This window comes from Ranitomeya imitator, chromosome 2 (assembly GCF_032444005.1).
Source record: "Ranitomeya imitator isolate aRanImi1 chromosome 2, aRanImi1.pri, whole genome shotgun sequence".
Classification (NCBI taxonomy): domain Eukaryota; kingdom Metazoa; phylum Chordata; class Amphibia; order Anura; family Dendrobatidae; genus Ranitomeya; species Ranitomeya imitator.
In genome coordinates this window covers 815,002,843-815,018,430 of record NC_091283.1, presented here as the reverse complement: position 1 = coordinate 815,018,430, position 15,588 = coordinate 815,002,843, and the positions used below count along the sequence as shown (strand labels likewise).

General features: G+C 42.3%; 1 protein-coding gene across 2 annotated transcripts in view; it reads right to left on the bottom strand.

Annotated features, from left to right (window-relative positions):
• Positions 1 to 10,444, bottom strand: part of BNIP3 (BCL2 interacting protein 3) — a 29,691-nt gene extending 19,247 nt beyond the window's left edge. The window contains exon 1 of one of the 2 annotated variants that reach the window (XM_069753898.1): positions 10,309 to 10,444. In XM_069753898.1, the coding sequence (XP_069609999.1) occupies positions 10,309 to 10,354 (46 nt within the window). In that variant the 5' untranslated portion in view covers positions 10,355 to 10,444. Of the gene's footprint in view, positions 1 to 266; positions 352 to 10,308 lie in introns of those variants that run through there. The other variant, XM_069753897.1, reaches the window with a different exon arrangement.
• Between the last annotated feature and the right edge of the window lie 5,144 nt (positions 10,445 to 15,588).

Here is a 15,588-nt window from a genome sequence, read left to right as displayed (position 1 = left end):
CCACTTTCCTATCTTCGATGGATTGTTTGTTTCAGTTTGTGTTTGTTCTTTGGGACTTTTTCAATAAAAAAAAAGGATTTATTAAAAATGTAGTAGCCCAAAGCAGACGGGTACTATTGACAGGACAACATTCATTTCCTATATATACTGTAATATAATGCAAAATAAATTAGTTAATTCTGCTGAAAATGGGTTCAGTTAGGTTTACAATACAATAGAGTTTTGACAACTTTTGACAAATTGGTAAATTCAGTCCTGGCAATCACCTCTATTCTTCATACAAAATAAATGCGGCCCAAATCTGAGAATCCATAATACGATGCCAACAATCCACATCTCTATTCTCCCTATAGTCTGTGTATAAGTCTGTGTTTGAGTATCTTGATCTGTTCCACAAAGAGTCATCTCTTCAGATCGCGATCGGTGAGAGCACAGACAACGCTTGTAAGTGTCGGGTCAATGTCTTGGAATGACGTCCCAGAGTCGGCATTCATTTATTTCTTTATATCAAGTAGTTCACGCCTTGGGAATGTTTACAAAAGTGATACGTGAGTATTAGTAAATAAGAAAGAATGACTATTTCTCAAAAGGTCAAAAAGTCACGGTCTCTAGAACTGTCAGCACATCTGCACATGTCTAAATCTATGCAAGACTTATTTATATAAGTGATACAGATTAGCAGATTAATATAATAACATAGTCTGCAAACTGAAGAGACCGATATCTGTAAGGAGGATACTGACGGTATTCCTATCTGTTATATGGATCCAAACTTTGGGTTGGAACAAATTGTGCAAGTCCAGTAAACACAATGGGCTCAGCTGATTAAAGGGGCTGTCCACTAGTGAAGCCGGCGCTGACTGGGGCGCAGGGCTCGTGTGACGTGACAACCTCATGTGAGCCCCGGCGAGTGCTGGAATGGCACCGGAACGTTGAGAATAGATGGTTTTTTTAACGGGCCAAACATTGGGAATTAGAAGGAGTTGTCCTAGTAGTGGACGACTGCTTTAACACTGGAGTTTTGCATGGCAGTCTTAAAGGGACACTGTCACCTGAATTTGGAGGGAACAATCTTCAGGCATGGAGGCGGGGTTTGGGGGTTTTTGATTCACCCTTTCCTTACCCGCTGGCTGCATGCTGGCTGCAATATTGGATTGCAGTTCATTCTCTGTCCTCCGTAGTACATGCCTGCACAAGGCAATCTTGTACAGCGCAGGCGTGTACTATGGAGGACAGAGAATGAACTTCAATCCAATATTGGAGCCATCATGCAGCCAGCGGGTAAGGAAAGGGTGAATCAAAAACCCAAAAACCCCGCCTCCATGGCTGAAGATTGTTCCCTCCAAATTCAGGTGACAGTGTCTCTTTAATGAAGGAACCGCTGGGGTAAGATGCGCCTTAAATCTGTAGTATGATCTGGCAAAATGTATGCCACTAAGGTTAGGTAAATGTTGATGGGTTTCACCATGCTCTGTCCCAACACATGGGCCGTCCATTTTGTTGAAGCCGGATGGGATTAGCATAAAAACACTAAGTCAGACTTTTTTTGGCAAAAAAAAATGGAACCATTTCAAGGTGTTTTTACACCAAAAAAAAGCGGTAAAAAGATTGATGAATCAGGTTCTTAAAAATGCGGCACATATTGAAAATAACGAAACTTTTCTTTGTGGTACATTGCTAAGATAATTATCATGGCTATTGTAAACTCTACTCTATCGATAAACAGGTGGATTAAGGTCACTTAGGTTCAGGTCTGAGGGCAATCATCGCCAGTTTTATTATTAACCTGCAAAACAGTGACAATATTTACCAGTAGTAATGGGAACATACTTCACATCGCCGGCCTCATCACTTATGTCATCGCACTCCATGTAAACGCTCTGTACAGTATGTGGCAATCTGCTGACTGCCAGTCACATGCCATTTGTTTTCACCATACAGCGGAGGTGAGAGAACAAAAGTTCACGTAAAAATAGCAATATAACATGTCCTTAGCTGTTACTCGAAAACCCACCGCCGCCCAGCGCGCCGGAGATCTAGAGATCCTTAACCCGCTCATTAGCTCATTAAAGGGACTGAACTGTTTGCTTAGTCCATTGTTGAAGGTTGTGTTGCTTTAATCGCCCAGAGAAAAACTTGGCTGCCCGCCGTGTTTATGCCACGGAGGCTCAGGGAGCGCCAGCAGTGCCAATACTGCCTTGTTCACAATCTTGCTATTAATGTAGCAAATTAACTCAAGTTTAACCCAAAGAAATAGAAAGTTCTGTTATTCTGTAAATCTACCGTTATAAAAATGATCAGGATGGGCACTCGTATATTACAGGGCGCTGAGATTGGTCATGAAGTTTGGAGCCCCTCTGACACTGGTATTATAATGACACATGGTGGGTGGGGGGGTCCTGTTACGGATTTTGTATTGGGACCCAAGAACTTTTGCATTTTTAATCACTGATGAATGTTAAATAAACACAACTATCACTTCCCACTATAGAGGTCATCCAGTGAAAAGAAGTTATCAACTATCCATAGGATAAGGTCATAGGTCAGAAGGGGGCCGACAGCTAGACGCCCACCCACCAGCAGAAGGTTAGAATGGAGCGAAAGTGCACCTGCTGTTACATTCATGTTATAGGTGAATGCTACTTGCCTTTTTTTTGGCAGCCCCATAGGGAATGAATAGAGCAGCGGTTGAACGTGTGCACTATTGCTCCGTTCTCGCAGGGATAAAAGTGCCCAGTTTTGGTGATCTTGGGGTCCAAGCAGCCAGAACCCTGTTGGTAGGTGATCATTTCCCCAACACCCCTTTCAGTGTCTGTCTGGTGACTCCCCCAAAATACCTGCACCACAGGCTCCCATTTTATCATGAACCCCCCCCCCCCCCCCCATAGAGTTCCTGCTGCCACCTATTCTCACAGGATTATCCCAAATTAATTTGGCTAATGCTCATTGGTTCTGTGGCACAACACATTACATATCCACGCCAGGTTTTTGCCAGGGATTTGTTAGTTACTTTTACAATTCACTTTCCAACCAAACTATTGTGAAAATTACAAGGGAAAGGGTTTTTTTTTTAGATCTAAATGTGGCCATAAACATCAGACATACAGTGTGTCATTATGGAAGCTTACAACGTCTTGGCAGATTTGCAGAACACAAGGGATGATACTTTGACCTGGATACATAGATGATGCAATGCCGAGATCTTGCTACAATGTTGCTACTATTTCAACATCACAGTGTGGTCAGTGTTGTATCAAGCAAGGAGAAGTATGAAGAAGGTCACTCTCCATTAGGAAAGTCTATAAATTGTCCTCTGCAAATAATTATATCTTTATTTACTTATACCTGGACCTGGGAGATCGCTCTTAAGGCTGCCAACACCAAATATGAAAACTTAGCACGTTGTTTTGGATTATTTCTGATACTCCTGGCTGCAGCCACATATATACATACTGAATACATTGTTCCCCTCTTCCTGAACATTTTCACCTCATACTGTGATACGATTCTCCCAGCTGAGAAGATGGAGAAAAAAAATGTCTCCATCTTCTCTGTTCTATCAGCTCATGGAAATCAGACTGCACTCAGATGTCATCTGAGTGCAGTCAGATGGTTTCCACTGACTCACTGACTTACATGGCTGCGAATGATACAAGGAAAAAAACGGGACATGCGCACAGCCCCATAGCATAACATTGTGATCTGATGTTTTGTCAGATTGTACGCTGACGAATAATATGGTCATGTACATGATTGTTTTCATCCTGGCACATTTTCATTCTAATTTATCTATTTGGCATATGATGTATCATAAATTTTGCGCAATGGATATCAGATTGGTCTCAGTAAAAAAAAAGTACTTTGTTTTTGTTTTGTTTATTGTTTACATCAACCTTCTACCTGGAGTACAATTGCAAAACAAATGCCCACATTTCTTCACTGCATATAAAACTGAAGAGTCCGGTGTACACGCAGTAAAGGTAGGCGCACATCATCCTAAATCTGATGTTTGTTGCACCAACAAAAAAATAGTGAATAGTGTAAACACAATAATATCCCTCTGGTGTTGTATTTCTACAGTGGTGCCACATCCATAACTATTAGGCTACGTTCACATTTGCGTTGTTTGGCGCAGCGTCATCGACGCAATGCACAACGCATGTCAAACGCATACACAACGCAGGGTTTTTTGACGCATGCGTTGTCCTATACAATTGAAGATCCAAAACGCCCCAAAAAAATACATTTAGTCAAAAGGCGCATGTGTCAAAAAACGCGGCTCAACGCAGGCACCTGCGCCCTATGCGTTTTTCATAGACACTAATGTGTTTTTTGGCGCATTTACGACGCAGATGTCAGAATGACTGTATTGTTTTATTCTAATATTAAAATGAGCTTTTAGGAGTCCCGCTATAGAATGAAACAGCTTATGTATTCAGTCTGATCACACATCCTGACTGATATCTGCAGCTTGTACTCAGCTGTGTGAGAGCTCAGCAGCAAGCAAGATGGAGGGGCATTGAGCAGCTGTCAATCATAGTAGGTGGGCAGAGATTCTGCAGCTACAGAGAGGAGGGACACTGAGGGGCTGTGAATAATCAAGCTGGCAGGGCAGAGATTCAGCAGCAGGGAGGAGGGACACTGAGGAGCTGTCAATCATAGTAGGTGGGCAGAGATTCTGCAGCAGCAGAGAGGAGGGACACTGAGGGGCTGTGAATAATGAGGCTGGCTGGGCAGAGATTCAGCAGCAGGGAGGAGGGACACTGAGGAGCTGTCAATCATAGTAGGTGGGCAGATATTCTGCAGCAGCAGAGAGGAGGGACACTGAGGGGCTGTGAATAATCAAGCTGGCTGGGCAGAGATTCAGCAGCAGATAGGAGGGACACTGAGGAGCTGTCAATCATAGTAGGTGGGCAGATATTCTGCAGCAGCAGAGAGGAGGGACACTGAGGGGCTGTGAATAATCAGGCTGGCTGGGCAGAGATTCAGCAGCAGGGAGGAGGGACACTGAGGAGCTGTCAATTATAGTAGGTGGGTAGACATTCTGCAGCAGCAGAGAGGAGGGACACTGAGGGGCTGTGAATAATCAGGCTGGCTGGGCAGAGATTCAGCAGCAGGGAGGAGGGACACTGAGGAGCTGTCAATCATAGTAGGTGGGCAGATATTCTGCAGCAGCAGAGAGGAGGGACACTGAGGGGCTCTCAATACTCTGGTTGGGCAGAGATTCAGCAGCAGAGAAGAGGGATAGTGAGGAGCGGTTAATCAAGCTAGGTTGGAAGAGATTCAGTTTACACTTCAAAGAGGATTATACAGCAATTATCATGGATTTTCAAAGTAAGTACCCTGGCCTCATCATGTCTAAGAGATCTAGTTAATAACATTTACAGCTTTTATGGTGAAATCTGGTGAGAGATCAACTTTAATGCTCGGGCCCAGACTACCCCTGCGGAATGCTATCCAGAAATAGTGCTGCTGTATTAATAATTGCATTTATAAAAAGCATCTTAAGGGTTAAAACAAAGTATTATGGACACGGAAAACCCCTGTACACAGAGCCAATGTCACTGCGCCCAGAGGTCGGAAATAATCCATTGGACTGTGATGTACTTGTGTACATAGTCCTATATCCAGCTTGTCACAATTAGGCGGAGTGACGCACAAAGAGCTTTCATTTGGAGACGCCACTTCCATAGAAAAAGAGTCACACCACTTAACTCATGAAAAATGGAAATTGCAAGGTGTAAGTAGTTCCTTGCATTTGGCAGTAAAGGTCTCTGTGTACAGTACAGGTGTCATGGAGCCCTGCGGACAGATCTGGCGAGCGGTGACATTACAGCCAGCGGGGGGGATTCTCCTGGGTCAAAGTATTCTGCGATCAGACGTTCCCTTCCCGAGTACCGTGCTGTCTGGAGCAGGTTCTTCATGTTACAGAGGCAGAAAGCCAATAGCTACAGATTAAAATAGCATCTGCTAGAGTCCTACAGGCTGTGGTCATGGGGGGCTCCTGATATTTATAGCTTAAGACCCCGCCAGTGGTGCAATCTGCTTCTGCCTGAGCTACAAACTGATCACCGCCGGCTTGGATCCGTGACTCTGGACGCTGATGATCTATCCTTAATCCGCCTAGATTAATATTGAGGGGTAATTCTCGTCTAAGGCTCTGTTCACACGTCCAGTAGAACGCATCCAGCAGAAATCCATTGGAAAATAAGATGTGCACACTAAACTTCATTGTCCGACTAAAAAAAAAACTAATTTCAAATGGATCAGTTTTTTTAAACATTGAAGTCTATGGAAAACAGATCCGTTAAATCACCATCTGTTTTTTACTTACTGGATCCATGGACATAACAGATCCGTTTTCCATAGACTTCAATAGTAAAAAAAAAAATGTATCCATTTGAAATCATTTTTTTTTAAAAAGGACAAAAAAAAAAGTTGTGTTTGGACAACTTTTTTTGCCAACAGATTTCTGCTTGATTCATTCTAACAGATCATTAGTGGACATGTGAACAGAGCCTTAGGCGATGGTGGACTATCGCCCGTATGCACCATTACTGTATGGCATCACTGCAGGATGCTTTATCTTAGTCGTTTTTTATTTTTATGAGGCCATCCCTCTGAGCACCCTGATAACACTATAGTTTACAGCGTACAGACGTGACAAGCTGCAGAACCCGGGAAAACACGATAACAGTCATAGCTCGCAGCAAGAAAACATTATAAAGGATCTTATTACATACGATTCGTTTGGAAGTACGGTAATCTCCACATTTGCAAATTTATATGTCAACTTGGGTAATGCCAACCTCTTAATGAGTAACTACACTTTGGCTGAGAAAAACATCACAATGCTGATTTAACCCTCCACCATGCTTTACACTGAGCATGGTGTTGAGCATAGGCAGCTTTATATCAGAGGAGCAAAGGAGCTCAGAATCTGGCTGGATAGCCCCTATATATATTATATATATATATATATATATATATTTATTATGTATAGCAAACAGTTTGAAAGTGCACAGAGCAGAGTAGTCGATTATTAGTTCAACGGCTGGAACCCACACTTAAAGGGTAATGTTTCCCCCCTCGTTACAAAATGGGGCGTCAGGTCAGACACCCACCCGCCACTCCATTCATTCTCTACGAGGCTGCTGGAAGATGACCCATTGGGAATGACTGAAGTGGCGGTCCAGCATGTGCACTGCTGCTCCGCTCTATCGGGGAGAAAAATTCCCCGTTCTACCAAGCATTATGGAGGCCTGTGATCGGACCCCCACAGATCGGTAAGCTATCACCTATCCTGGCGATAAGGAATAACGTGTTTTCACCGGACAATCTCTTTGTAAAGTTATTCCCAAGATAGTGAGTTATCACCTATTTCCTTTCTGTTTGCTGGGGGTCCAACTGCTGGGACCCCCAATGATCCCAATAATGGAGCTCTGGAACCTGAGACGCAGGATGAGTTACTATCTCAGAAAAAACAATATAATGCAACCAGGTATAAGAGAAAATAAGCTGAAATCAGATGTTCTCTATGGTTGGAGAGTCCAGGCCCAGGGGCGGCTTAGTCGGTCAAAAGGGGCTTCCCTGTGGATGGACCCCTATAAGATAATCCATGTAATGACAGATATTACAAGTTAGTTTTACGTTTCTGGGGAAACTTCAATGTTTCACATTTTGGTTTGAGAAATATTCTTTCTACTATTCTTTTTTTATTCATCTTATTCTTATTATTTATTCTTATTTTTCTATTAATTATTATTATTATTATTATTATTAATAATAAAACAACACTCAGTTTTATTATTATATTATTAATCATTATTATTAATTATTATATATTTTCTTATGATTGATTATTCTTTTTATTATTTTAGTAGTGTTGAATCTCCGTACTGTCTCATGGTGTAAATATTAGAGTAAATTAACCAAAAATCATATTTTTTATAATGTATTAAAGGTTACTGCAGCAACCGATGATTCTCCAGTTGTGACTGAACTACAACTCCAATCATGTCAGGAGAATAATGGGGGTTCTGTCGCTGTGTATTATGTCCTTTAGAGGTAAAACAACCAGAAAACTCTTCCCTGGTACATGGGAGAAATATCTTGTAACCAGAGGTCACACACAACAAAGGACTTTTCAGGAAAAATGCAAATACAGCAGAGCTGAGCGAGCAGTCCTCATGGAGTCATCAGAAGCACAGGGGGAGCAGAGCTGACTGTGTCATTCTGCTGCTTCTCTTATACCAGTAGGTTTACCTACTAAATAACAACCAAATATCTGGAACATTGACATACTCAGCTCTGCTACATCATCAGATTTGTTGCCTGTTGGATCTACTTGGGGCCAATTTAAGGAGCAGACCGTCACCGCTGTCAGGAATCCATCTATGCTGATGCTGACTATTAGGAAACACTGATGCTGACTCCATTGCCGTAGTCTATGTCATGTCAACAAACCCTTGGGAAAAACAATCACACCTCATGGGGACTGTTGACAAATGCCAGGAAACAGAGCGGAGAAAGACACAAAGAAAACTGAAAAAAATGCTGCATAGAAAGCAAACAAGGCTCAATACACACAGTGCAATCTGCTATCGCTGCACAGATGGAATAGGGCTGATCATACATGTAGCAGAGCTAAACACACATGTAGCAGAGCTCAGCACACATGTAGCAGAGCTGATCACACATGTAGCAGAGCTGATCACACATGTAGCAGAGCTCAGCACACATGTAGCAGAGCTGATCATACATGTAGCAGAGCTAAACACACATGTAGCAGAGCTCAGCACACATGTAGCAGAGCTGACCACACATGTAGCAGAGCTGATCACACATGTAGCAGAGCTAAACACACATGTAGCAGAGCTCAGCACACATGTAGCAGAGCTGATCACACATGTAGCAGAGCTGATCACACATGTAGCAGAGCTCAACACACATGTAGCAGAGCTGATCATACATGTAGCAGAGCTAAACACACATGTAGCAGAGCTCAGCACACATGTAGCAGAGCTGATCATACATGTAGCAGAGCTAAACACACATGTAGCAGAGCTCAGCACACATGTAGCAGAGCTGATCACACATGTAGCAGAGCTGATCATACATGTAGCAGAGCTCAGCACACATGTAGCAGAGCTGATCATACATGTAGCAGAGCTAAACACACATGTAGCAGAGCTCAGCACACATGTAGCAGAGCTGATCACACATGTAGCAGAGCTGACCACACATGTAGCAGAGCTGATCACACATGTTGCAGAGCTGATCACACATGTTGCAGAGCTGATCACACATGTTGCAGAGCTGATCACACATGTAGAACAGCTGATCACACATGTTGCAGAGCTGATCACACATGTTGCAGAGCTGATCACACATGTTGCAGAGCTGATCACACATGTTGCAGAGCTGATCATACATGTAGCAGAGCTAAACACACATGTAGCAGAGCTCAGCACACATGTAGCAGAGCTGATCACACATATAGCAGAGCTGATCACACATGTAGCAGAGCTGATCACACATGTAGCAGAGCTGATCACACATGTAGAACAGCTGATCACACATGTTGCAGAGCTGATCACACATGTAGAACAGCTGATCACACATGTTGCAGAGCTGATCACACATGTTGCAGAGCTGATCACACATGTTGCAGAGCTGATCACACATGTTGCAGAGCTGATCACACATGTTGCAGAGCTGATCACACATGTAGCAGAGCTGATCACACATGTTGCAGAGCTGATCACACATGTTGCAGAGCTCAGCACACATGTAGCAGAGCTGATCACACATGTTGCAGAGCTGATCACACATGTAGAACAGCTGATCACATGTAGCAGAGCTCATCACACATGTTGCAGAGCTCATCACACATGTTGCAGAGCTGATCACACATGTTGCAGAGCTGATCACACATGTTGCAGAGCTAATCACACATGTAGCAGAGCTGATCACACATGTAGCAGAGCTGATCACACATGTAGCAGAGCTGATCACACATGTAGCAGAGCTGATCACACATGTAGAACAGCTGATCACACATGTAGCAGAGCTGATCACACATGTAGCAGAGCTGATCACACATGTAGCAGAGCTGATCACACATGTAGCAGAGCTGATCACACATGTAGCAATGATGACTTTATGCACATGTCATCGTCATATCCTCATCCGCGGTTGTACATAGGACTGCTGATGCTGCAATACTCCAACCAGATAAAAAAAAATTGCAGTAACCGCTCAGCTCTGCTACCTCACTGTAATAATCGCATTACAGCTGCTCCTCACCCTGCAGCGGCTCCTCCGGGAGGTTGTGCCCGGCACTGTGGGACATGGCGCTCCTGCACGGGCACAGCTGCCGCAGCTGCTCTGGCTTTGTCGCTGGCTTGTTATTGTTATTGCTCTAAGCTCCAGGATGACGTATACACGGAGCCGGCCGCTGATTGGCCGAGCGCAGCTCCCACCCTCCGCGCTGTGGGCGGCTCCCCACACACAGAGCACGGGCGGCCACAGGGGGCCACAGGCGGCCACAGGGGGCGCTCTGCTGCCCGGCGCTGCACGCGTCTGCGCTGCGACAACACCGTCCTCTGGCGTCTCCGGACGGGGACACTGCACCAATGGCCGTGTGCCGGTGCTAGGTGTGCGGTCAGCCACCGAGGAGGGACGAGAGAAAGACCATGACAGCCAGTAATGACAAGAGACAGAAAAAGTCATAACAAAAGATAATAATAACATAAAGAACACAATTATTGATGATAAAAAATAACACAGGATGAATAATAATAAATAGACACTATAGCAATAAAAGCAATAATGATACCATGCTAAAACACAATGTTTGTAATCCTAGGAATAATAATCACAGCTAAAAACATAATTGTGACACTAAGTAAAAATAGCAATAATAATAATAACATAAACAACACAATGATAATTATGATGATCAGAGAAATAGTAACAAAAAAAAAAATTAGAAACTAATAATAAAATGCTAAAACATGACAAGAATTATAATATTAACAATAATATCAATGAACAGAAATCATAATGAGAACAGTAAAAAACATGATAATATTGATAAGATAATAATGGAAGCCATGATATCAGCAAGAGCGACACAATGAACAATCATCATGGTTAATGATGATGACAATCAGTAATAATAATGACAGAAAAACGTAATAATATGTACTATGTTTATGATGATGTTTGATTATAAAAAAAAAAAAATTAGAGAAAAATAATAACAATTATAGACCAGTAAAACATCCTGGATTTTTTTTTTCCTAGAAGAAAAACGCACCAATTCATCGGTGATCCAGTTTTCATTCATTTTTGGTCTGTGTGTTTGATTTTGCCGTCAGAGTGTCATCTGGTTTTCTTGCATGCAAAAAAAAAAAAAAGTGACCTTTTATTACTCACTTAAAGGGTTGTCCCCTTTCAGAAAAAGCTGTACTCACCTTCCCCAGGTCCACCAGTGAGTCACCGCTGCTGCGCCTGATGTTTGGCATTGACTGCCCAGCTGATGTCACCTCCACAGCATGGCGGCCAGTCATTGAGCTCAGTATGTCTGCCTGTGTACACCGATTAATAGACCATGGACGTGAATAAGGCCTAAGGCTATGTGCACACTTTGCAGATTCCACTGCGGATTTTTCCACAGCGGAATTGCAAAATCCGCAGTGAAAACCCATCGCGGTTTTTACTGCGTTTTCTTCTGCGGATTTTCAACTGCAGTTTTCTATTGGAGCAGGTGAAAATCCGCAGAAAAGAAGTGACATGCTGCGGAATATAATCCGCAGCGTTTCCGCGCGGATTTTTCTGCAGCATGTGCACAGCGTTTTTTGTTTCCCATAGGTTTACATTGTAATGTAAACTCATGGGAAACTGCTGCGGATCCGCAGCGGTCAAATCCGTTGCGGATCCGCAGCAAAATCCGCAAAGTGTGAATATAGCCTAAAAATGATCATCACAGTAAGGCCACGGTCACACTATCAGTATTTCACATCAGTATTTGTAGCCAAAACCAGGAGTGGGTGATAAATACAGAAGTGGTGCATATGTTTCTATTATACTTTTCCTCTATTTGTTCCACTCCTGGTTTTGGCTACAAATACTGATGTAAAAAACTGACCAAATACTGAACGTGTGAACGTGACTAATACCAAGAATACTAAGAAATCATCATCATAACAACAATAATGATAATTATAATGATGGCAACAAGTGATAGCAAAAATAATAGCAAAACTCATCATAATAATAACAACAATAATACAAATAATAATAACAGAAGCAACAGCAATAATAATGATGACAGCTTCAAAGCACAGCAATAATAACTGCAACAAGAATCCTCATAGTAACAATAATGAAGCAATAACGATACTAATAATGATAAATCAAAATCAGCAAAGAAAAGAAAGCAGCAAACAGTCCAAAATTATGAAGAATACAAAAGAAACTTTATTAACAATAATGCCAGGTAAAAACATGACAGAGGGAAAAACAATCCCCACGCAACACAAAGCATGCACCTAAAGGGGCAGGGGATAGGTGTCTACAGTACAAAAATACATACACTACTAACCCTATAAAAACAGCTCATAAGGAATCAATAGTTGTGCAGGACTGACCTAGTAAAGCTAAATATTTTTAGAACCGTGTGGTCCATGATTTTGTAGCAGCGCCCATGCACAGTATCTAGTGTATACATACCGGGTAAAGTAGAGAAATCACACGTATGGACTGGCACCTCACCCCTGTCCTCCCCGACGCGCGTTTCGGCTAATGCCTTTTTACCCCTTGAAAAACAGCTCATCTGCATTGTTGGGTCTGGTGTCTCATCTTCCCCTTGACAATTCTCCATAGATTCTCTATGGGGTTAATGTCAGGCGAGTTTGCTGCCAATCAAGCAGTCATACTGTTGTTTGTAAACCAGGTATTGGTACTTTTGGCAGTGGGGACAGGTGCCAAGTCCTGCTGGAGAATGACATTTCCATCTGCAAGAAGCTTGTCGGCAGAGGGAAGCATGAAGTGCTCTAAAATGTCCTGGTAGATGGCTGCACTGACTTTGGTCTTGATAAAACACAGTGGACCTACACCAGCAGATGACATGGCTCCCCAAACCATCACTGATTGTGGAAACTTCACACTAGACCTCCAGCAGCTTGGATTGTGGCCTCCACTCTTCCTCCAGACTCTGGGACCTTGATTTCCAAATGAAATGCAAAATTTACTTTCATCGGAGAACAACACCTTGGACCACTGAGCAACAGTCCAGTTCTTTTCCTTCTTGGCCCGGGTAAGACGCTTCTGACGTTGTCTATTGGTCATGAGTGGCCGGACAGAAGGAATGTGACACTTGTAGCCCATGTCCTGGATACGTCTGTGTGTGGGGGCTCTAGAAGCAATGACTCCAGCAGCAGTCCACTCCTTGTGAATCTCCCCCAAATTTCTGAATGGCCTTTTATTAACAATCAAGACTGCGATTATCCCCGTTGCTTGTGCACCTTTTTCTACCACACTTTTCCCTTCCACTTAACTTTCCATTAATATACTTGGATACAGCACACTGTGAACAGCCGGCGTCTTTAGCAATGACCTTTTGTGGCTTACTCTCCTTGTGGAGTCTGTCAATGACTGCCCTCTGGACATCTGTCAGTTAGCAGTCTTCCCCATGATTGTGGAGACAGACTAAGGGACCTTTTTAAACGCTTAGGAAGCCTTTGCAGGTGATTTTTGTTAATTATTCTAATTTACTGAGAAAATGACTTTTGGGTTTTCATTGGCTGTAAACCATAATCATCAAAATGAACAGAAATAAACACATGAAATAGATCACTCTGTTTGTAATGACTCTATATAATATATGAGTTTCACTTTTTCTATTGAAGAACTGAGATAATTAAGTTTTTGATGATATTCTACTTTTTTTTTTAGAAGCGCCTGTAGATCAACCCTTCAGGAAGCTGTACTTTTTCTAAAAATGGATTATTATACCAGCTCAATTTACTAAATAAATCAGAAATTTAAAAAAAAGTATTTTAATGTTTAAACGCTCCCCAAGCGGTCCTTTACCATCTCAAAAAAAATAATTTTGCAAAATAGGAAATCTGCTGTCAGTCCGGAAAAACAAATTAGTTTCCTATTTATAAAAATAATTATAACAGGAAGGGAAACACCAATTAAGATGCCTTTCTGGTCATAAATGTATTTATTTTTTTCCCATTTTTCTCTGATGTTGGCAAAAAGGAATAAAAAAAATGCAAATATAAAAAAAATGGCATAAAAAAATTAGGTCCCGTGTATCATGAAAAAAAAAGAGGAAGAAATTATTTGAATAAAATGATTATAAAACATTTTGGCTAAAAAAAAATAGATAGATAAGAACAGTCTCTCAAAGATTTAAAATTAAATGCGTCTTTCCCTGCTAAAAAACAAAGACTTGTATCACCTGTCACATATACAAAAGATCTCCCATGAAGAAGAAGAGATGGTGTTTGTACAGTCTATGTGTCAGCGCATCGTGTGTATCCAGGATTGTTCTGCACCCCTGGAAACAAGTGTATCCCAATATGACTTGAACAGAGACTATTTTCAGAGTATGAGTCAGTGATAAAGATTAAAGGATCACGAGTGTCCGAGAGGATCTCATCATACCGATGTGACGTGCTACCTCCACTGATAAATATTATGTCTAGAGTTAGAAACCAGACAGGGACGGAGGTTTCAGGTCACGGCTCCTGCCGATTACTGTATTCTAATACATTATAATAATAAGACTTACATAAAAATTGCACAAATATTCACTTTAACATTTGACATAATTTACTTTTTCACTTAACCATAAATATTGGTATCAACGATCAAATAATGACTTATGTCCTAAAAAGGCCATATCATTATAAAGAAGCCCATTAAAAGAGTGGTCTGAAACTAACATTGATTTAATCCTATATTTCTGTTTAATGTAATAATCTAATACACTTCAGTTAAAAGACCCGACCCTACCATTCGCCCTATCCTCGATCTAACTGCTTTCCTTTTTCTTTTTTTTTACCATTTTTTTTGTGTTTAAGTGCATGCTGAGATACTCAAATGAGACATCATTAGGAGGCAGAGGCCGCAGTCCTTGCCCCCCTGTCTCCACCCTGAAACTAAGTGTCATCAGTGATGTCTCTTTCATGGCCTGGCAAGTCCCTGCAGCATTAACCCCTTTTTGACCTTGGACGGGATAGTACGTCCAAGGTCAGAACCCCCGCTTTGATGCAGGCTCCGGCGGTGAGCCCGCATCAAAGCTGGGACTTGTCAGCTGTTTTAAACAGCTGACATGTGCCCGCAATAGCGACGGGTGGAATCGCGATCCACCCGCCGCTATTAACTAGTTAAATGCCGCTGTCAAACGCTGGCAGCGGCATTTAACCGGCGCTTCCGGCCATTGGGCCCAAAATTAGCGCATCGCTGACCCCGTCACATGATCGGGGGTCAGCTATGCTTCTGCATAGTAACCATAGAGGTCCTTGAGACCTCTATGGTTGCTGATGCCGGTTGGCTGTGAGCGCCATC